At 37.7% G+C, this 22,078-nt stretch overlaps 1 protein-coding gene across 2 annotated transcripts; it reads right to left on the bottom strand.

Moving 5' to 3' along the window:
- Window positions 1-60: 60 nt before the first annotated feature.
- rc3h1a (ring finger and CCCH-type domains 1a) lies at window positions 61-21,723 on the bottom strand. Of its 2 annotated transcripts, none has more exons than XM_077226280.1 (20): window positions 21,516-21,723; window positions 17,054-17,489; window positions 14,011-14,131; window positions 13,281-13,526; window positions 13,022-13,197; window positions 12,490-12,690; window positions 12,149-12,281; window positions 11,928-12,046; window positions 10,836-10,948; window positions 10,470-10,757; window positions 8,707-8,909; window positions 8,265-8,623; window positions 8,019-8,180; window positions 7,276-7,425; window positions 5,900-6,104; window positions 5,734-5,818; window positions 5,548-5,641; window positions 5,233-5,364; window positions 4,959-5,050; window positions 61-4,690 (listed from the first exon to the last, which is right to left on the bottom strand). In XM_077226280.1, exons 2-20 carry the CDS (start codon window positions 17,282-17,284, stop codon window positions 4,534-4,536), a joined length of 3,267 nt encoding a protein of 1,088 aa, XP_077082395.1. In that variant the 5' UTR covers window positions 17,285-17,489; window positions 21,516-21,723; the 3' UTR covers window positions 61-4,533. The 2 variants fall into 2 exon arrangements, with proteins under 2 accessions (XP_077082395.1, XP_077082396.1); XM_077226281.1 differs by having other exon boundaries at window positions 13,281-13,520.
- Window positions 21,724-22,078: the final 355 nt, after the last annotated feature.

Here is a 22,078-nt window from a genome sequence, read left to right as displayed (position 1 = left end):
AGCACCTAGTGGTTGTTGTGTAAAAGTACATGAATTTGTAAGAAACACCAGAGAGGAAAATGGTTTACAATATCATTTAATCATAATCCATGCCAGAATCACTGCTGCACATAAAATACATTTCTTATTAAATAATTTTTTTTTCACGTTTTTTTGATATCTAATTCAAAAATCCAGTTAGTAATACCCCCTGCCCTCTCAAAGAAAAGCAATTGTATTATACAAAAATGCAATGCAAAATTTCACACAGTGAATTCTTGTACAAAGAGAGAAAAAAAAGGTTTTACAACTACATCCACATTGGAGAAATATTCTAAACATTCCTTAATGGAGTATAATATACAAACATTTAATTTTTTATTCAGGTTGAAGTTAAAGTGTACCTTAATTTAAGCAGTCTATCATGAGATAACATGGGAGAAATCATCAAAAACAATTATATATCCCAATGTTAGGAATCATGGTATAAAGACCACAATGCAACACCCCATCTCACGAAAAATAGTTAATACATGAGTGCAAGCAATGAGTTTCAGTGGGAACAAACATACATAAATGAGGTGGACAGCACTCTCTTTGGACACACCTGAACACAAACACGCAACCATTCATTTCAAAACTACTTTCTACAGCTATAAGCTAAAACACTAAAGCCTGTATTTGTGCACAATCCTTATGTTTTCAAGTAACATTATGACTTTTCATAAATCTACTATGTGTGTATGTGCACGACGCATACTTTCCCCTCGAGACCAGGGAACAATATGTACCATTAATAATTTTTCTGTGTGGGAAAACATACTACAATCTCTGGTGTTTCAGGCACTAAGTGTCAAAATTCAGATGTCAACCATTCCTACCTTCTCATTTTTACAACGTTCGACACTAATTAGTAATTAGTACATTCGTATTGAACCCTGAACACGGTCAACAATCACAATAAGAAAATGAGTTCCAGTGAAGAAACACTGAGGCTTTTTATTAGACACTGATCATAAATACAACATTTTTTTTTAGAAGTCAGTATTGGGCAGATAAATCTCACCAATTAGTCATATTTCACCCCAAAATAACTTTTAAAATATTGCATTAAAAAAAATGAAGCACATCTTTAGGACCATTTATTTTTAGACAACTAACCCAATTTACCAAAAAATGTCATTACCGCAATACAGAAAAAAAAATTCTCTTTACCATAATTCAGTAACAAACAAATCATTTCTTTAAATAAAATCAGTTAAACTATAATACTATAATGATGTATCAATACTTTTAAATTTCTACAATACAAAGAATTACTTGTGCTGAATGTCATGTAAATAATATCCACAAAGCAAAAAATAAAAGGTCGCAAAAATAGGATTCGTTTAATGTAATGAATATACACATACTTTAACTTTGGGATGAAATATGACTGTTTTTTCCAAGTTTCATGAGATTCATCAACTTAAACATTTTGGTTCCCTTTTCAAATCTATAGTGATTCCCATTGGCTCATCGGGTGATCATGTAAATGTTGCTTTGCAACAATAGTTTAAAACAGTTGGTTTGCAAATGGCTGACTTCAAATACATAATTTCAAAACCACAAGCAATGGGGTCCTTCTGCAAGACTGTTTATACAATCCTTGTTTGGTTCAAGGAAACATTGAAAATCAGTCTGTTTGGTACAAAGGAACTGTCGAGGATTGTATCAATGGCTTATATGAGAACAGAAAACCTTGATTTGTTTACCTGTATTATCAGACCTCCAATTATGTCATTAAATATGAGCCTTGATACTCCCTCTCTGAATATCAATATCGAACTATGACAAAATTCACAGGCTGTCCTTGTTTTCCTGTTCCATTTCAGACTCTTCAAAGAACCCTAACATCAAAAGACCACCATCACACCATGAAGCATGCTTAAATACTCAGTTCACTTGCACGAAAGATACACAAAATGGCTACAACAACAAATGACCTGGCAATAAATTCCTTTATCTCAGAAAGGATAGGCAGTACCCAGTTTGGCGGTCTAAAAGCCTGCAGATTCGAAGAGATCATTTAATATAAATGCTGACTTAGACTGAGAAGAGTTGAATATTATAAATAAAGATGGTTCAGCTACATCTACACACCCAATATGTGAATAACTGCAGATCTGCATAAAGGCACAGTCCTGAAGTCTTCAAGTCTCGAAACAGACAATTGCAGTCCTGAAAACAAAAAGAGTGCACAATGCGACAAAGACGTTTACACCCAGATACACTAAAAACCGACCCTGAGATAAAGACAGGTGTTCCTTTAAAACAAATCATTAAAGGTGACGTTACCCAAGTGAACCTAGGACGCTTTCTAGATCCTAAAATTTTTATTTACCTTCACCTTTAACTAAACACCAATAACGTTCATAATCCATTTGGCTTCAAACCAACAATAACAAAAAGCTTCTGCTTTTCTGTTTCTTTCGAACTAATTTTGGGTAAATTCATGCTATCCTTAAAGTCTACACTGTGCATCACAGTTCTGTTACCTAAACGCAGAAATATCCAATCTTGACGATTGCTTAAAATGTCAAAAGCTCAGATCAAAGCCACAGTAATACCGTAATAACGTAAATAAAAACAATAGAAATCAACTCCAACTTAAGAAGTTCCACCAAAATAGGTGCTTTTAAGGTTGCGGTAGGATGTCTCAAGAGACTATTATATGCTAGCAGGAAAAAATAAAAGAAACTAATTTCCAACTTAAAAAGACTGTTTCATAAGTGATGAGATCTCACCACCAAGGAAACGATATACATGGAAGAATGCAAGTTTGAGATTTACAGTGCAAGTGTTTTGATAACCCGACTGCAGATTAGCTAACTGAAATATGACAACATGTAGTATCCTTTAACAATAAAAAAAATTTAACAGTCAAATTTTTTTTTTTAGGCTCGTCAGCTATTGCATGAACAATCTGCGAAGATCATCATTCAGCTAGTTTGATAATGCGTTTCAGATTTTTCGCCAAAATCTGCACAGAAAATGTAAAAAACATCTGCAGATTCTACAAACTACAAAAAAAAAACTATTCCAAATAATGTGAAATATGAAAATATTCTTGATTAGTAGATTGGCTATCTTAAAAGACAAGGAGTCCAACTCATTCTAGTTCAAACAGTCAGACGGATCACATGACGAAAAAGATCCTTTAATCCCCCATCAGTATTTGAATGACGTTGAGGATTGTGATGTACACAGTTGAGCACAGCCTGTAGGGGAATTCGATCGAACCGGCCCATCAAAACAATGGTTTTTCAAACTTCAAAGACGAAACGGAGAATGAAGGAGAGACTTGAGGTGGCTAACACTGGATCAAAGTCTTTCTTTTTGCTCTGAATATACGCCACATCTTTCGAAGTGAAAAACACTGCATATACAAAAAATGTGGCTTATTCTGAAGATCGTAATTTCACTGACAAAGTGAAGAGAAGTACATACGCATTCTTACAACAGAATACATCTATATGCATTATCGTAACGGCTTTCTTTCCATCCTCAGGATGGAAAATGTATCTTTACCCACTATGAAAAAAACTAGACTGACCTGGATTGTTATTTCTATCCACAAAAAAAAGAGGCTGAATAATGCATCCCTGAGGACATTAGAGCAGAAGATGATGATGATGATGATTACAGGCGGTTCAATCGAAATCCCACAGGCAGTGTAGTGTAATACACTGAAAACCATAAAAGGGCCATTTTAAGATTTTTGGGGCTTTTGGGTTTGTTGGCATGAGTGCAATAGAGGTCAATTCAGTTAACATTTGGGTTACGAGCATTTCTATAACACACAATAACGTGCATCATAACAATCACACTGTAAAAGCCTAAATGAAGCCTAATGTATAAAACATGATACATAGTTTTGACCCTCAAAGATAAAACAAAATGTTTTCTGTTGGGTGAATATGCAGCAAGCCTGCGGTTATAGCAAATGATGAGTTTGAACACTGTAAACTCAGAAGATAGAAGTGTAAACACCACACCAAGCACAAACAAGAGCGTAACTACCGAAAACGTAGCACATTATGATAAAATCGCAATTTTGAAACCCAAGATAGTGGATTAATGATCATTAAGCAACATAAGCGGGATCATGTTATATGTTGCCTGACAAATACTTAAGACTGAGGATATTTTGGATTCACCCTGATTTACGAGGCAATGGAAAAAGGCTTGTCTCAGGAGAAAGGATACAAAAGAAGAAAATACTCAACAGCAGATACTGCTGTAAAAAAGGAACTAAATCAGGGCATGATTGTGCAAGTCTGTTGAGGCACATGCACAGTGAATCCCACCCAAACTCCACCCATATTTGCCTGCCGGGTGTTGGAGGGCCAGCGGAGGAAGCGAACGATCAGGATTAAGTGAATACGTGTCGTGTGTTAGACAGCGATGCTGGAGAATCCTGCTCCAGAGGGTTTAACTTGGGACTGGAGCGCCGACTGGTTACTGAGCGCTCCGGTGGTTTGCAGAAGGAGAATCTGAGGTAGAAAGAGGCGACTAGGAGTGGGCAACTCCGTTCTTGGGCAGATCAGGGCTGCTGGTCACCTGTTCAGAGGACAAACTGAGAGATGACGTCTTGCTGGTCAGTGAGGACATGCTGCTGCTGACGAGACCGCAGTCCTGGACCAAACCGATGGAGCCGTTTAAACCCTCACTAACAACAAAAGAGAGAGAGAGGCAATGAGACCTACTGGTGGACAAAATAAACACACATATATGCATTTAAATTTCATTCAGTGTAGTGGATGTAAAACATGTATTTCTGAAAGCAAATTATTGAGTCTCACAAAACCTGTCAGGACCAATTTGCCCCCAAAGTCAAAAAATAAAGAACAAAAAAATACAATTGACACACCTGAAATGTTACTGGTAGAATTTTTTTTTCTTTAGATTTTTTAATAAGGTTCACTGTTATATTTCACCTAAGAGTTAGTGGATGCTCCTCTCGTTGCAAAGCACGTTCGTCTTGTCCGTTTTCGACTGAGACCCGCTTGTACTTGCCATCGTGGTTCTCCTGAAGGCAAAATAATGTAAGCTCCACAATAAAAAAAAAACCTTACTTTTACAAATGACCTTGCTTAAAAATGGATTTTCTGCTCAAGACATGGCAGTGGCCTCATGAATTATTCAGAGGTAATAGAATATATTAATTATGAATAATTAATAGAAGCTCTATAAATTGCATGTCTCACTAACCATGGCCATCTCCTGTGTCCTCATGTCGATCTCTCTCTCCACCTGGTGCAGCTCGTGACTCAGCTGTTCACTGGACAAACTCCCAGAGGACCAGTCCGCTCGAGGCGGCTGGGACATCACTGAGCTTGGCTTCTGCCAAAGGAAAGGATGAGTCGCTGAATCATGATATTTTTACACACACACAGTCTTGGTAAACCCTACATTATGGGGACACGTTAAACGTCCTCACAAAGATAATTTGGTACCATTTAGTTTGGATCGAACATGTTGTGAACAGGCCTTTAAAATTACATCCAGGTAGATTGACAATCTCACCTCCGGGCCACGGCTATGCGTCTGTTGGCTGATTTGCTGGTTGACCTGCTGTAGCTCCATCCTCAGCTGCTCACGCGCCTGCACGGCAGGGGATCTGAAAATATTTTGCTCATTTAGGACATTTACAGATGAAGACTAAACTGAAACAAAGCGATTGCTTGTAAAGAGAGGGGCAGGGCAACATACCGCTCGCTGAAGTGCCCCTGAGACATTTGGTGCGGCTGGTAGGAGTCGCCGCTCCACCCGCTGTGGTTCACATAGGTGTAGTCGGCTTCAAAGAAAAGACAAAGAACATTGAAAAAAAATATTCGTGTTGCCCCTTTGGCAATGCTGATACAAAGCAGGAGTTTACCGGCGTGTTTGGCAGAGCTAGGCAAGGGTGGCATTGCACTGTTTGGCGGGTAGCCAGATTTAGTCGTGCGTGAAATGGCGCCAAAACGAGACACTGTCGGCAGGGAGCCAAAGGGAATGATGGGGTCATCGTCTTTCACGTCTGCCGCTCTGCGTTGAAGCTCCAAGCTGTGCGCTCTCAGACTTTTGCCTTTGTCTATATTTTGCTGGGAGAAATGGTTACAATTCAGCTGAAGAATTAAACTAAATTAGAATACGCTTAAACTTATTTTCAGCATACTATTATTTAAACATTTTCAACCTCATTGGTCAAACATTTAGGAATATTGTCAAACTGTTTACATAGAATAAGCCTGAACCATGAACAAAACTCACTGGTCCTGTTAATACATGTATGGCCTTTGGTTTGTCAACAGAATGGCTAGGACAAACTAGACAGAATAAACACTGATAACCTTTTGTAATGGAACAGCCACTGAAAACAGCTCAAAATTGAATGTGTGGGAGAAAACTGGACGAAATATACTTGGAATGCGAAGCCTTTTAGCTTTAATGAATTCAAATTTACATTTTCTAATGCAATTCTCGCCCATGGAAAAGTTTAAATTATGATGCTACGGTGTTGGTTGGTTTCCAGTAGGGCTTGAATGACTTTAGATTTTTTAAAGTCGACATTTATGTGCTATTAGTCGCTGATGACGTCATTGATGAACAAATAAGCCTGAACCTCGAGCCGAGACTTGAGTTACGGGGTTACTTACGGGGCTAAAGGGTTACTTTGTGCCCAGCTATGGCATATGACACAGCGCTGCCCACAAGGCTATTGCTCCTACATAACAGCTTATTTCTTTTGCCTTTGGGTCGTTATATTACTCACAGATTTCGGCTCGTTCTAAATCAGATACAGAAAAAGCAGCAAAGTAAAGATTACATTTATATGAATGTATTAGTGAGAGAGCATTACATGTGAATTAATTCTACCTGGCAGCGTCTCTCTACTAATAGTGAAGTTGTGGGTTTCAGTTACCAAGGAATATATGCTAGAACTTTTCAGTTTCTAATCTATTTTACTGTTGGAAACATGGACTTCAAAGATTTATTTCCTGTTGCGCCCTCTATAAGCCATTAACAGGCGACGTAAAGCTTAAAGCGTCATTGCAAAGCATTAAACTAGTCTGTGCAACCTAGCTAGGGAGTTTTGCGTGGTTGCTTACAGTCTCAAGTCAAAAGACCCCAATACTAAGTTTTTATAATATTCTGTTCTCTACAAATGGCTCTAGAAAGTCTATAGCATTTTTTTGTCCGTTTTATAATCAGGAATGTGAAAAACGTAAAAATCCACCTGCTTCAGAATCCCTATAGAAAGGCAAAACTTACTGTTTCCATGGAGTTCATGCCCTCTTTTGACTTCATATCCTTGCTGCCGATGTAGGAACCGAAGGTGTCACATGACCAAGGGGAATACGAGGCGGTGTAGTCCTGCTCCCGGAAACCGTGTCCAAAACCGTGGGGGTTCTCCTCCATGTACTGTGAAAAATACGGACATGGCAACTCATTACCAAACGCTACCTACTAGGGCAGTGATTGCCTACTATTTGCATGATTTCAAATTTTGAACTGAAAAAAAAAAAATTCTAATAAAAATTACGATTTAAAAATGCGATTTTAACAAAAGCGCTATATTGAATGGCTGCACAATTTCACTCAATTTTGTGATTATATATCAATACAACTATAACATAATAGCAACAACAATAATATTTCACTATAAAAAATAATAAATGAAAATGATTATTATTAGTAGTATTATTTTTTACAAATTTGTATTAAATAAAACCATAAATACTATTATATTTCACTGTAAAATATAATAATTAAAAAAATTAAAAATTATTATGTAATCTTTCACTGTAAAATGATTACTGTAAAATAAGTACAAGTCAAATGTAATATTAATTATATCTTATTTTACATTACAACTGTAAAATTACAATACTAGTATTTATGGCTGTCTTATATTCTGAACGTTGAACCAGTGTTTTATTTAGATTAAAAGTGCAGCCCTTCTACCGTCTTCTTTATTATCATTATTATTTATGTGAAATATTCTCCTGGCTTACATGGCTCTGTCCCCTCATGTCCTGAGGGTAGCTGGGGTCGTATGAGTGCGAGGAGCCGAAGTGCGGCGGGGAAACCACCTTTCTCTCCTCCAGCTGGGCCATGATCTCCTGTCTGCGACGGTGCAGGTAGTCTAGGGAGGGCTGTGCTCGTGGGTAGGTATTCTGGGGACACATTATCAGGTCACATTTTCTTTAGGTTTGAAACAGGACCGGTGCAGTTCAAACATTGTAGGTAACTTATCTTACCCTGTGGTAATTCCTGATCTGACTGGAGTGGTTATAGTTCTCAATGGCGTATCTTTCCTGAGCTGATTCCGGAGGGTACGAGCCGCCAGTGCTTTGGGGCTGTAGTGGCGGGGGAACGTCCGGACTCCTTCGCACCAGTTCATCCCGTGGGGCGAATGTTTGAGGATGGGCGTAGGCTGACTGGCGACGGCCATCGTGGTGTGAAGGGTACCCGTAATGGGAGCTGGGGTTGGGATACTGATGCTTTGAGTAGGAGGAGCTGGAACAAGTGTCCAGATATGGTGACATGCCTGGATCTGGAGCGGGATGACGGGCGTAGCGTGGTTGGTGGTGGTGGTGGTGGTGGGGATAAGGATTACCTGTTGAAATGAGGAAATGGAAACTTTTTCCATCTACAAGTGCAACAATGTGTGTGTTTAAAAATGTTTGTGTGTTTTTGTACCTGCAGAGTACTGTGGGGATTCATATTGGGCGGATGGTAGTGGCGGCGCTGTAGGTTCAGGGTAATACAGTTCAGACTGGTGTGGTGAATATGGGTAAGAACCTCTAGGCGCAGTAGACACGTGCTTCTGCCCGACTGAGCTTTCGCCTGCCAGCCTATGGTGGGAATTCATGAGCATTCCAGATTTTGGGATGGATTCCAATCTGAAAATCAAGAGAGAAAGTGCAGTCAGTCCGCAATCTTGCTTTTTTAAGATAATAAATATTTTCAACTCAAACCAATACGTCCATTTATGCATTTGTATGGCAAGTAGCTGTGTAACAAGTTTACTATTGTATAACAGTGTTGTTATTAACTATAACAAACTATTACAAATCCATAATTTTAATTTGCTTATTAAGAATTTAGCTGAATTTTATGACTTTGTCATGGCAAATTTATCATTTTTGTTGATTTTGAGTCTGTCATCTAATATTGTCATTTTATATTAAATATAATTATTAGATCAATTAAAATAAGAGAATGACGAAAATAAGAAATGTTGTCTTGGCAACTAACTGAAATAAAATAAGTTATAAATAAGCACTCAATTACTAGAATTGAAATAAAAAATAAATTAAAGCTAAATAGAAATTAAAAAAAAAAGGCAAAAAGCTCAGTTTAAGACAAAAGCACAAATAATATTACAATTAGGGCCGGGACTTTAACGCGTTAATTAAGATTAATTAATTACAGACTCTTAACGCGTTAATTAAGATTAAACGCGTTAAACATTTTCCAACATTTTTCCGCACCGCGGAACGTTACTCACTGGATGAGTTTCGGCGGACCGATTATACTGGAGCACCAACTAGCGTTCATGACTTCAGACAACAACAAACCACAGTGAACATGAACGAAGAAGCTAACGAGACCGCTTTGGTTGGCCCCGTGGTTGGAAGCGTCGAGAAGAGCATGGTTGTGTGCAAGTTATGCAACAAGGAATTTGCATATCACCGTTAATTAATGCGATTAATTTCGATTAATTAATTACAAAGCCTCTAATTAATTAGATTAATTTTTTTAATCGAGTCCCGGCCCTAATTAAAATAAAAAATTTTTGCAGTATAGACTAATTGTGTATAAATCAGTGATATCATGCTGTGATTACTACAATAATAATAAATTAATAAACTAATAAATTCCTCTAAATACGTGTCAATTGACACTATTTTGATCATTTATTTATTATTTTACACCAAGTTATTAAATATTAAAAGGTAATAGTTTATAGATATTTAAAATAAATACTTTTCACATAGCTCTTAATACATGCAAATGTGGGGATGTATGTGATAATAATGAGCTGATGAGTTGAATCAGGTGTGTTTGATTAGGGAGACAAAGAAAACGTGCTGAGAAACACTGAGAAACACTGAAGTACGTGAACGTGAATTTACCAAGTACAACATATTCCTGGATCAACATTCTTGTTGATCCTGAAACAACATTCCAATCAACCAATCAGATTTGAGGGAGTTTTACAGTTACATGTCAAATTTAGGCTTACAATCAGGTTTAGGTGCTTGTACATCAGTGTTATTCACCTATCATTCCCCTCTGATTTTAGGGGTAAGTTATGGGTTGGGTTTAGGAGTAGGGATAGGCTTAGGACTATGTTTTTAGACAGCAATGTTGTTCCAGGATCAATGAAAGATGTTGATCCAGGAACATGTTGAACTTGGCAAAAATCACAGAGACCCCAATCAATAAATCAAACTCACGAGTCTGGAGGTGAGCCAGGGGCACTGAGGCTCCCCGAGTCCATCTTCCTCGGTTTGTGTGATGGATCATAAGATGGGTCCGAGCCTCTGGAAACCAGGTGGGCCAGAGTAGATCCAGGTCCTGCTTCTAGGATGCCATTGGTGATGGAAGAGGATTTGCGTGGAAGGCCTTCCATCAGCGGCCCCTCGTCAGATAACAGACCAGCGCCGAAGTCTATCTCGTTCAGCTGGGTCAGGGACTGACTGAGCTGTCGGCGCAATCCCAGGCGTTTATTCATCTTACGGTACCTGTGGTCAGAGAAGAGAAGGTTAAGCTGGTGCTAATGCTTATTCCGTAGTATTTAACATTATTAACGTGCCGCTCACTTTTCAAGCTCTTCCTGAGAGTGAGCGAAGGTGCAACTTGCTCCACGAGGACAGCCGCCTTTTTGTTTCATGTCCCGACACATGTAGGTCTTGTATTTGCTGTGCTGAGGTGGCTGTGGGCAGGAAGGGAGATATATTTACTCGTATTTTTGTGCAAGGTATTTGAATGTTTGCAATCTGCTATTTTGTTTTCGACCTTCCTGAATAAATTAAAGCTAAACAGAAATTGCTAATAAGAAATATTATAATAGTATATAAATACTAAAATAACACTGATGTATAGACAATTAGTCAATAACTGTTTCCATCGATCTATTTTTATGCAAACTTTGGGATACTGCATAAAAAAACGTATGCGCTCAATTGAGGAGACGAGCGCATAAACTACAGTGGAAACACATTTACCGAATAAATCCCTCGATGCGGAACAAAAAACGTGATTTCGCCTCAGAGGATGTGATTGGATGACTGGATTAACCAGCGGACCAATCACATCGCACAGCATCTCAAATTCTGGTTTGATCATTCTGAAATGCCTGAGTCAAAGTCTGTCATCGAAATGATTTGGTATAATGCCCTGCCAGTCTTACACGATTGCGTTCCCAAACATAAGGGATCACATGATAACATGACAGCGTTTATTGCGTTTCGTCTGCGTGCTCTTGAGGCGCAAGTCATTTATGATGTGCAAAAAAGAGCCACAGTTTCTTCCCTTATATTATTACAGATATTTTTTCCCAGGAAGTCATGATTTTGTTCTCTTGAACACATGGGATGGAAACGATATGCGATATTTTTTCCCAATTTTATGCGATATTCCAATTTTGCGCTCAAGTTAAATACTCAACTTTGGATACAAACAACTATTGTTGCAAAATGTAGAAAAAAATAGTGCTGCTGCTACTACTAAAATAATAATAATAATAATAATAATAATAATAATAAATACAAGCCCTAAGCTCTAAACACTGGTCGTAAATCATGAGACAATTCTGAATTATTATTTTAATCAATGATTTAAAGCTATTAATAGGTATTAAATATTAAAATGTTGAAAACTTCATATTTTATGTTTGTGATCTGGTTACCGACCTGCTGCTGATCACCTCCCTTCTTGCTATGGTTCTGGATGAAATCCACCAGGCCGTGAACAACGGTCCGCACCGCTTCCAACCCTTTGGCTAGCTGCTCCCATGTTGGCGCAGGGGCATCTATCAGCGCAAAACAACAGGCATAAATATTCAGACGATTATGTTTTTATGAATGTATAATGGTTGTACTGGCAAACGTGTGAATAGAGCAGGCCGACAGACCTGGGCTGGGGTCGATGTCTGCCAGCAGCTCCAGATGGGGTCTGAGGCGGTTGAGATTGGCTGGATCTCCGGTTCTCTGAAGGGCAATGGTGAGTTCCTGAACACTCTGAGCAAATGATGCTGGTGTCTGCAGCTGAAACACACAAAGCCACATAAACACATATTCACATACCAACAGACAAAATCAACATGTTTTTATGCACGATGTGACATTTGCTACACCCTAAAAGCGCTCTCTACACAGGGAGGGGTGTTGCTGAAGAATTTAAACATGTAACACTGGGTAGTATCTACAGCACCACCTAGTGAAATCTTAAAATAATACTTTTGCGAGTTCATACCTTGTCTATAATAGACTGCATGTGGGACTTGTGGGACTGGTCGCCGTACAGTAGAGAGGACCACTGGTCAGGGGCGATACGCAGTCCGCCCTCCATTGCAATCTGAACGATCTGAGAGTCGTGCTCTCTCCGAAGAGCCTCGTATGTGCGAAACTCCTCCTTCAGCTGCATCAAGGAGGAATCCTCATCACGTTTAGTGACCTGAGGTTAAAACAAAACAAAATGTTATACATGTAACAAAAAATGAAATTTTCCATTTCAAAAATCCATACTTTTCCTGACTCAAATTTTCAAACAGCATTATTTTTGGTGTATAGTACAGCAATCTGTAAATATTTTGTTTTCTCGAAGTAAAAACATGCACTTACATGATGAGAAGAAACCTGAAACACTTTATAACCGACACATATTCACCAGATAGCAAAGTACAGTCTGATTTAGATCATCATTTGGTTTGAGTGGCGCACACACACACATTCGAATACCATACTTTTCCAAGCTGCTGAATATGGTAAAGGAAAAGTAGAGGCACCTTAAAGCAGGAGGCCCTGTAGAGGAGCTGCACCACGTGTCCTATGCTGGTTTTTGAGGCCTGAGGAAAACGCGGTTCGAGTCTCTGAACCACAAACAGAACCAGAACCTTCCGTGAGAGGGCCGAACCATCTTCCAGAGCGAGAAGAACCAGCTTCAGTGCTTCTTCCTGCATGGCTTTTGGACGAAAACCAATTTTTAGTTAGTACCCACATATGATTTCACCGGCCTGCTATCACGTTATGATGGTCAAATCTCACCAGGGCCGAGAAACTGGCAGCCTCTGGCTCTGACGGCGGCCCACAGGTTTGAGGAGAGCTGCTGGGGGTTCTGGTGCTGGAGGATGAGCTCAGTGACGGTACGTTCACCCAGAGAACGGGCCGCCCGCATGGCCCGGATGCGGCCCTCCTCCTCCACCAGCTGGCAGTGCACCAGAGTCACCAGTTTCCGCTGCATGGGTCTGCTGAGCACGCTCTGAGCGGCGCCATTCAGCCCTGCACCTGCACCTGCACGGACCAAGACCAACAAAAACCAAGCGTTAGCTGAGCCTTTTCGCAATACAGTTGTATCTTGATGCATCTGATGTATGAATGTTTATGATGATTTACTTAAAAACGATAAACAAGGTGAATTGTTAGGTATCCAAACAATTTTTAAAAATAATAAAAAGCATCAATAAATAAAAAATTTAATATATTACAAATAAATACTAAAACTGTTCCTTTTTGCGGCGCAATCACAATCCAACTGTCTTGACGCATTTAATGACAAATTAATGTTTACGATGAATCACTTAAAAACCATAAACGCTTAAAAAAAACTAAAATATAAAATACTGAAAAAAAAATTAAAGCAGTTTTTTTTTTCTTTTTGCAGTGCAATCGCAATCTAATTACATTTTGATGATATACGAGGTTGATGATAAATCTCTTAAAAACCATGAAAGCATTTGCTAACTTCTGAATAAACAAATGAACAAATGGCAGGGACCTCTGGTGTTGCTCAGGGGTTTGAGATAGAGCGCCAGGTCTTCCACACATGTGCGGGACTCCTCATAGTGCTGGACGTCCTCTGCAGCTGTCAGTAAGGTGACGGGGGAAGGTTTGGGTACCTGCAGGAGGAAAAAAAACAACAACATTTGTCTGTTACCATGCTTAAGATAGTTCTCGTCTATAACGTCTTACAAGAATTCTTCACATAACTGACCAGCATTTGATGGGGCTGTGAACATTCCTATTACAGAACACGTTCACACCTACAGCCTGCATCACGATGAGCAACAATTCTCATAACAACGTGATTTATCATCAAAAACAGAGAGAGGAACGACTGTTTTGACCATAAGGTTGGGCTGTCATGGTTATGAGGTTTGGCTGATTAATGGTCATATTAATAACTGCATTTCTGAGTGCAGACTCAAGCTTTAGGACTGAAACTTTAAAATGGTACATTGATTTTTAATTATACCATTTTTAATATTTTTTTTAAAGAAATTAATACTTTGTCAACAAGGACACATAAATTGATCCAAAGGTGACAGTTTATAAAGACATTTATAAGTAACAATAGATTTCCATTGCAGTAGTGTATTATTGTGTTAGTAGTCAAGCTTCAATCAAGCTCCATGTTTATAATACAAATGTTTATTAGTACTTATAGATCACATATTAATGCCTTATTCTGCATGACCATGTTCTTCAAACTTAATCATACCGGATACCTAAACTTATAATAAAGAATATAATATATATGGATATAATGATATGAATAATATGACTTTAAATATTAAAATAGGAAGAAATACTTCCATTCACTTTGTGATTGCCAAGTCTGATTTCCATACTCACTGAATTTTTATTATGACCCATCCCAACTGACAAATATATTAATATATTAGTAGTAGTAGTAATAGTGGTACAAACAAATATTTTACAACCATTTCTGGTCATTTGCATGAATAAAGACCTTTGAGTTTCTTTGTGTAGATTTTTAAACAAATATTGGATAGAATTACATGAATAATATAATTCTAAATATTGAAATATGAAGATATTATTTAAAATATTTCTCTTTTTGGTGATTTGCACTGTAATTTTTGGTATTATATATATTATATATTTGGTAAGAATAAATTCGTTGTAGTAGTATTTATTAATATTTTCCAATAGTAATATATTCTGAGCTAAATTCATAATTTTTTTGGGACTAATTTTAAGGTAGTCATTTTCTGTGTGTAGTTAACATGCTGCTCATTTCAGATTTGGACAAACGCTCTCTGTGTGAAAACCTGAAACGAACCAAAATGTCGGCAGTTATGTAAATGTGACAGCATGGCATTTTTGTGTTTGCTTAAATTGCCTTATTTGAATGCAATGAAGCGATCAATGACTGCGGTCCTCTGAAATAATCAGGCCTAGACAATTATGTAATAGAGAGTGCAGAATAGAGAAGTATTTTCACAGACAACCCTGGGAATGACTGGCAGATGTTGATTCAGATACCTGGTTCTCTATTGGCTGTGTTAGTGAAGAACCAGTGTGTTTTTACTGCCTCCTATCATGCACTCTCACGCTTCGGTATGTCACATCAGGGCTGAAATGCAACCAGACCAGAACGACCGCGAGCTGATCTTTAGAAACCCGACGCCATGAGCTCCACCTCTCCATGCTGTACCTGACACGTTCTGCTCGTCCTCTTGATTCAGAAATGAGTGGATAAACACTGTGATAAACACACTCCACGAAAACACAACTGCTGTACTGTTTGCGCGATTGTTATCAAGGTTATTTGAAAAGGGAAAAAAGCACAATGTTTAAGTGACAAGGAACCACTGTAGTTTTACTTCCTCATCCACGCTGTTCAACAGTTTTGATTGCGACTGGGGGGAGGGGGGGGGGGCACAGCTTCATCCATATAAGGCAAACAAAGTCAATAAAGTATAGGTGTTGTGCACTGGGGCCAAACGTAGCAGTGCAGTGCATTAAGGAAGTGTTTCCCAACCCTGTTCCTGGAGGCCAACTAACAACGCATATCTTTGGTCTTCGAGTCTCTACTAAGATCTGATAAGTTGAATCAGGTGTTTGATTAGGAAGAGTTGGAAAATGTGTAGTGTTGGTGTGCCTTCAGGAAAAGGGTTGGGAAACACTGGATTAAGGTACAGGTCACATACAATTGCGTATTTTAGCTGGTGAAATCCAGTCATTTCAATAGGAATCTCTGCAATTGGGAGTTTTGTGTGAAAGACTATGGTTTCCTTGCCATGTTTTGCTCATGTTCAATTTAGTCATGCAAATTCAGGAGTTTGCATGCGTATTGTAGCTGTGCATTAATGTGCCGTCTCACTTATTGTTGCTCTGCAAATTTTTGAGGGTGAAATCAAGGGATTTTTAATAGGAATCCAAAAAAGTTTTCCTCAGCTCATATTCAAATTGGTTACGAATTTGCGTGTCGCGAAGCTTGCATGGGAATTGTAGCTGTGTATTAAAGGTGCAGTAAGCGATTTCTTGTAAATGCTGTTGACATTTGGAAATCACCAAACAAATACGCCCCTACCCAAAACGATCACACCCTTATCTTGATGCCTCCGCCCCTACATGTTCACGTTGGTCGCGCAAATTCGCGAACTGAGGGCCTTGCATGGGAATTGTAGCATTAAGGTGCGGTCAACAATATGCTTAAAACGGAGAAGTTTTTCCTTCTCTGACACAATTGTCAAAACGATCCCCATTCACATGGATCCGCAAAAAACGACTAAGAACTTTCTATTCTGCTGCCAGGCCATTAGATGGCGATCAAACACTATAGATTGAACATGTAATACGCATGTGCTTGACGTCATCGTTTTCAGAGATTTGCGTTTTTGTTGTTTACACGGAGACCGTTTAAAAAAAACTTGTACTTTGTAACCAGTTTTCAAAAGTTTGCGTTTTCAGGAACCCAAAACGCTGTTGTGGTGTAAATGAGCAGCCAAAACGCGTAAAAAGTTTCACGTTTTTAGTTGAAAACGGATTTGTGTGAAACCCCTTAGACTCACCTGGCCGCTGACGAGCTGCAACAGCGCAGTGTTGACGGGCAGCTGCTCGATGTCCGTGTTGATGGCGGTCTGGTCGAATGGGCAGGCCTTGCGGTGCAGTTTGTTCAGGCACATTTTGCACACGGTGTGTCCACAGCCCAGGCTGATGGGCTTGCGGTGGCTCTCCTCGAAGGTTTGCGTGCAGATGGGACACAACAGAAACTCGGTCCATTGCGGAGCTTGCACGGGCATTGTAGCAAAGTGCGGTCTGTGATGCACCGGTCCCCAAAATCTTCTCTTATTGCTGCATTTGTATCAATGTGCGTTTTGCGTAAAGCGATACGGCAGTAAGTCCTAGAAGTTCCACTGGAACCGATAAAGCTCTTCCAAAGATCACAGTTCTTAAATAGTTCCTGGCATTGTGGGGGCGTTCAGCACATAGTGTGAAAAACATAACCTGAAAGACAAAAAAAAAACAATGATTTTACTATGTAAAAAAATGTCAAGCTCATTCCAACATGCCAAATTAACCTATCATTTTATTCAAATAAAACATTAAAAACACCTTTCTAATACCATACCTAAATTGAGCCTCATTTATGAAACATAAGCACAACAAACTTGTGTGAATCAATGTTACATTTCTTGTTTTTTTATGAAACATTTCAATATTTATTATAAGTTAATTTGCACATTATTTTTTTTAAATTCATGTCCCCTTGTAATTTTTAATCAAAAATACTTCCCCTCCCTCTTCTCTGATGATGCGTTTACTGGCGTGAGGGCGGGACAACCTGTCATTCGACCAATAGCAAACCACAACAATCCAGTCAATTCCCGATGGACAAAATCAAGTCCCATCCTACATTTTTTCTTGTTCAAGACGGCATTTTATTCGGATATACGCCACAAGAGGGAAGAAAAGACTATCGTAACTTCCATTTAATGTCGATTTTAAAATAACTTTTGTTAAAGAAAATAAATAAATACTCTCTCACGACTTCAAAACTAACCAAAATAAAATAGTCTCAAATTAATTGAGTTTTTTTTAACAAAATATAACCAAAAAGGTTTAAAATGTGATAATCAGCCTTTAATTGAACATTAAAATCCAAGTAAATAACACTAGACGGCTCTGAGAAATGTAAGCTAATGATGCTATTTATACTGACATTAACAACAAAAAAGTAATATAAAAAAACGAAATAAACGGAAAATATAAATAAATAAAAATGAATGAAAAGTCGAAATAGTAAAAAAAAAGAATAAAAAGCAGTTGGACAAAGGCAATAAAAACAAAATTCTGTTTTTCCTCTTTTTACATAAATTGTCACACTGCATTGTGAAGTAATAATTCAAATTAAAATGTTTCACAAACTATATGCAAAAAAATTTGTCTCATTTTATAAATAAGACACAAAAACTAATGCATCCCTTATGAATTTAGATCGAATCTCAGGAAAACTTCATGATATCCAAAACTTTGAATATTAAAAAAATACTGTTAATACTTGAAAAATAAGTTTAAAAAGTGTTTAGTTAATAATCAAGAAAGAAGCAAAGAAACATTTTACTTGGCTACTTGGCCTTTGTTGTAAAAAGAAAAAACAACAACATGAATACAAAGATTAGCATACAGTCACTAGTGCATAAAATCATATGACATGTTATTTTTCGAAAGATTTTTCTTTTTCGTCATCGTAGACAATCTTATCACAATCTTATTCACTGGTTTATTTTGGTAACAAAGAATACCAACCAGGAAAGATCTTTCAGCTATCAGCACATTTAAACTCTTTGGCTTCAGCCTGGCAACACCTTCCCAGCACGACAACATGAGCTCTATAAAACATTCAGACCTGGGAAGTCCAGAACAGCAGCAATAACCTGACTCATCATTTATTACAGCTTAGTCTGCGACCGTACCTTAGAGCTGCCCAATATAGCAATTATATAACCAAAACAACACCTCCGCAGCACAAAACCAAGGGGATTTCAAATGACTAATAATGAGTAAAACACAACTGCTTCGACCGCTCCAGAGGGAGACATCACAAGGAAACATTCAAGCTTGTTTTTAGGAGCAAGAAGGCAGGAATACTGACCTATAGGGAACAGAAACATGAGCCATAACAAAGATCACAGTTTCTATCACATGCGCGGCAGTTGCACACTCATGCTTCATTGACAAAGGGAAGCTGAAAATAAAATGATAGGGTAACAAGTAGCTAACACACCTGTTTCCTTTCTGAATGTTGGAAAAGGTGTACAAATCAACACTGAAACTATTCAGATTCAGGACTCCACCTAATCGCAATGACGCCACCAAGAGATTTCACAAGGATTCCTGTAGGTATTTTTAGCTCAAGTTATGTGCAAGTGTGCGAACTGACCCCTTAAAAAATGTGAAAGTAAACATAAAACCAAATAATATATAAACAATAAAATTTGTATATAATTATGTAGTGTATGTATATATATATATATATATATATATATATATACACACACACACACATTTAAACATGCATTGTCTTACCAAATGGGTGCATATACATTCAAATATGTGCTGTTATCTTCAGCAGCCACCCATGCAACTAAGGTACTTCCTCTTGTGGCAGCCATCAAAAACACCGTTTTAGGAGGGCACACCCACTCATTTTCTTTCTGACAAATTCATTGGTACCAGGATTTCCCAATAACTATATTTAAGTTGGGTGTGTGATTGAGGAAATGGGAACCTCTCACTCTTTCTCTCTATGTATGTATGTTTATTTATATATATATATATATATATATATATATATATATATATATATATATATATATATACACATACACACATATAGTCAAGCTAGCTTGTTATGATGGCCACTAGGCCTATATATTTATAGTAAAAATATATATATATAAATATATATATACACACACACACAGATATATACATAAATAAATACATACACATATATAAACACCAACAAACTAGCTTGTTAAGATGGCCATTTGGTATAATGTTAACTGTATTACCCAGCATCTCCAAACAAGGAACTGATGCCGAAAATGCAGTGTAATCATGACATTGTGACCTGTTTGTCAGCTTCATGCGACTAATGTGAAGGTAAATGTATTTAATATGAATCAGTATGGTAATTTACATGCCTGAGTGATCCTCGTGCATGTGATTCAAAAAGAAAAAAAACATGTTCAGATGCCAATGCGGTCATGGAAAAAAACGATCTCAGTTCAAAGCATGTTGACTTATCTCTTGCCATTTGTCTACTGGAAACCCCCTAAAGCAGGTTAAAAATATTTTAAACATCAATTGATTATCAAGATTATCGAGCTTATTTATACAACTAAATATAAATATTAACAATATACAAAACCACATCCATCTTACATATTGTGCTAAGAAAGAGACAATAAGCACGTGTGCATCATCACATTCCCATTAGATTTAGCAGACAAATAAGGCAAATCAAATTGATAATTTTTAAATGACCCTCGAAGAAACTCGTAGTCAAACAATTATTGAGAAAATCAGATTTCTATGTAATATTTTGCAGAACATCGAACCCCTCAGGACAGGAAAGAAAGAGACAAAGCCCTTTGACTAGAGCTGGATAGAAAACGCACGTAAAACTTTAAATATATGGAACCCAATTATACCTTTAAATATATATATAAATATAATATATAAAACCTAACTTGCTCGTTTATTTAGCCAAATGCCACGCTACAATAAAGAAACATTACTTATTTAAAAGCTAAGATTGTCAAGCTGTTATGCTAGTAAGCTCGCAGGTTAATCAGTAGCTATTTCTAATAAAACAAAAACACCTTACTTATACTTACCTAGCACCACCAGATGTTTTCTACATATAAACATTGCACATCAAATTTAAGCTAATATAAATGTGCATTTCGACAGTTTAAACCGAAATTAAATTTGAATATTAAACAGCTAACGTTAGCCGATGTGCTAACAAAACAAAGCTTGTAGCATTCGGCTAAACGTCATTTGTTCAGTTAAAAAGGAAGTAACGTTATCCTTAAAACCCTTGGTACTTGAAAATATATTTTGTTAATTGAATCATTTAAAGCATACAAACTAAACACTAACGGATAGTAAAATATATTCTTAGTTTCTTACTGAATAATGTGCTCGTGAGCGTTAGCATTTATGCTACGCCGGTTGATGCGTCTTAGGTAACTTAACGCTTTACAACGCTCGGTTGTAATAGTTTTCGGCGTTTCAGTCGAATTACAACTATATTTAACGATATTCACTGCAGAAATGTCGATTTTAGCGTTTTAAATGGAATTCAAGCGAAGCTGCTGCATTCCTAAGTTACAGACTATTCGCATTGTTTTAGCCTCTATAAACGGTAACGTTAAATATATATATATATATATATATATATAAACAGAACCGTAAAGGACAATTAACCTACATGACATAAGCAGTACAATATATACTCACAATATTTGGTTCAGCTCAATCTTCACAGAAGAAGGGCGAGTTTCGCCTGCTGCTGTAATGAAAGTTTCTTTGGACTGTCTGACTGAGTCTCAGAGCTCAAGTGAGAATGAAGTCCAGGATTGCGCAATCGGAGATCATCCACAGATCAAGATCGTGTCCTGTACGGAGTTAAGAGTCTCAAAACCTGCATAGACAGCATTGGTAATGTCCAATGCTTATTGTTGGCTCAAAAAACGGCTAGGTTTTGAAACACAACCCATAATCACTGATGAACCTCTTTAGATTTGGTAAAGGGTGATGAGAAACTCAAGAGCTTGTGTCTGAGCTTTTTTTTGTCTGAACAAATGTTTTGAAGAAAATGGTTCTTGTGCATGCAAAAGTCACCACCGTGAAATGGTGTTTAGTACTTTGCTATGCAGTTTCTAGTATGTTCTGGATGTAGAAACCATCTTCAGTGGTAACTCACCCGCACAAATCAAAAGAGCCTCCATTCTGGCCCCTAGATATTTTTATGTAAATCTATGCGGTTTTGTTGCCAGGTGTTTTTGCTAAACATTTACCTA

The sequence above is a fragment of the Siphateles boraxobius genome, unplaced genomic scaffold (assembly GCF_051911475.1).
Source record: "Siphateles boraxobius isolate OS27281-9 unplaced genomic scaffold, OSU_SipBor_1 13, whole genome shotgun sequence".
Classification (NCBI taxonomy): Eukaryota; Metazoa; Chordata; class Actinopteri; order Cypriniformes; family Leuciscidae; genus Siphateles; species Siphateles boraxobius.
Note: the sequence above shows the minus strand (reverse complement) of the source record. Positions and strands in the feature narration are given on the sequence as shown.

Excerpts from the sequence above, each read along its gene's own strand:
- rc3h1a (XM_077226280.1), bottom strand. The coding sequence starts at position 17,284 with ATGCCCGTGCAAGCTCCGCAATGGACCGAGTTTCTGTTGTGTCCCATC. Across the intron at positions 13,198-13,280 it reads CTGCCAGTTTCTCGGCCCTG|CCATGCAGGAAGAAGCACTG; the intron begins GTGAGATTTGAC and ends TTCGTCCAAAAG. Across the intron at positions 12,691-13,021 it reads ACAGGGCCTCCTGCTTTAAG|GTCACTAAACGTGATGAGGA; the intron begins GTGCCTCTACTT and ends TTTTAACCTCAG.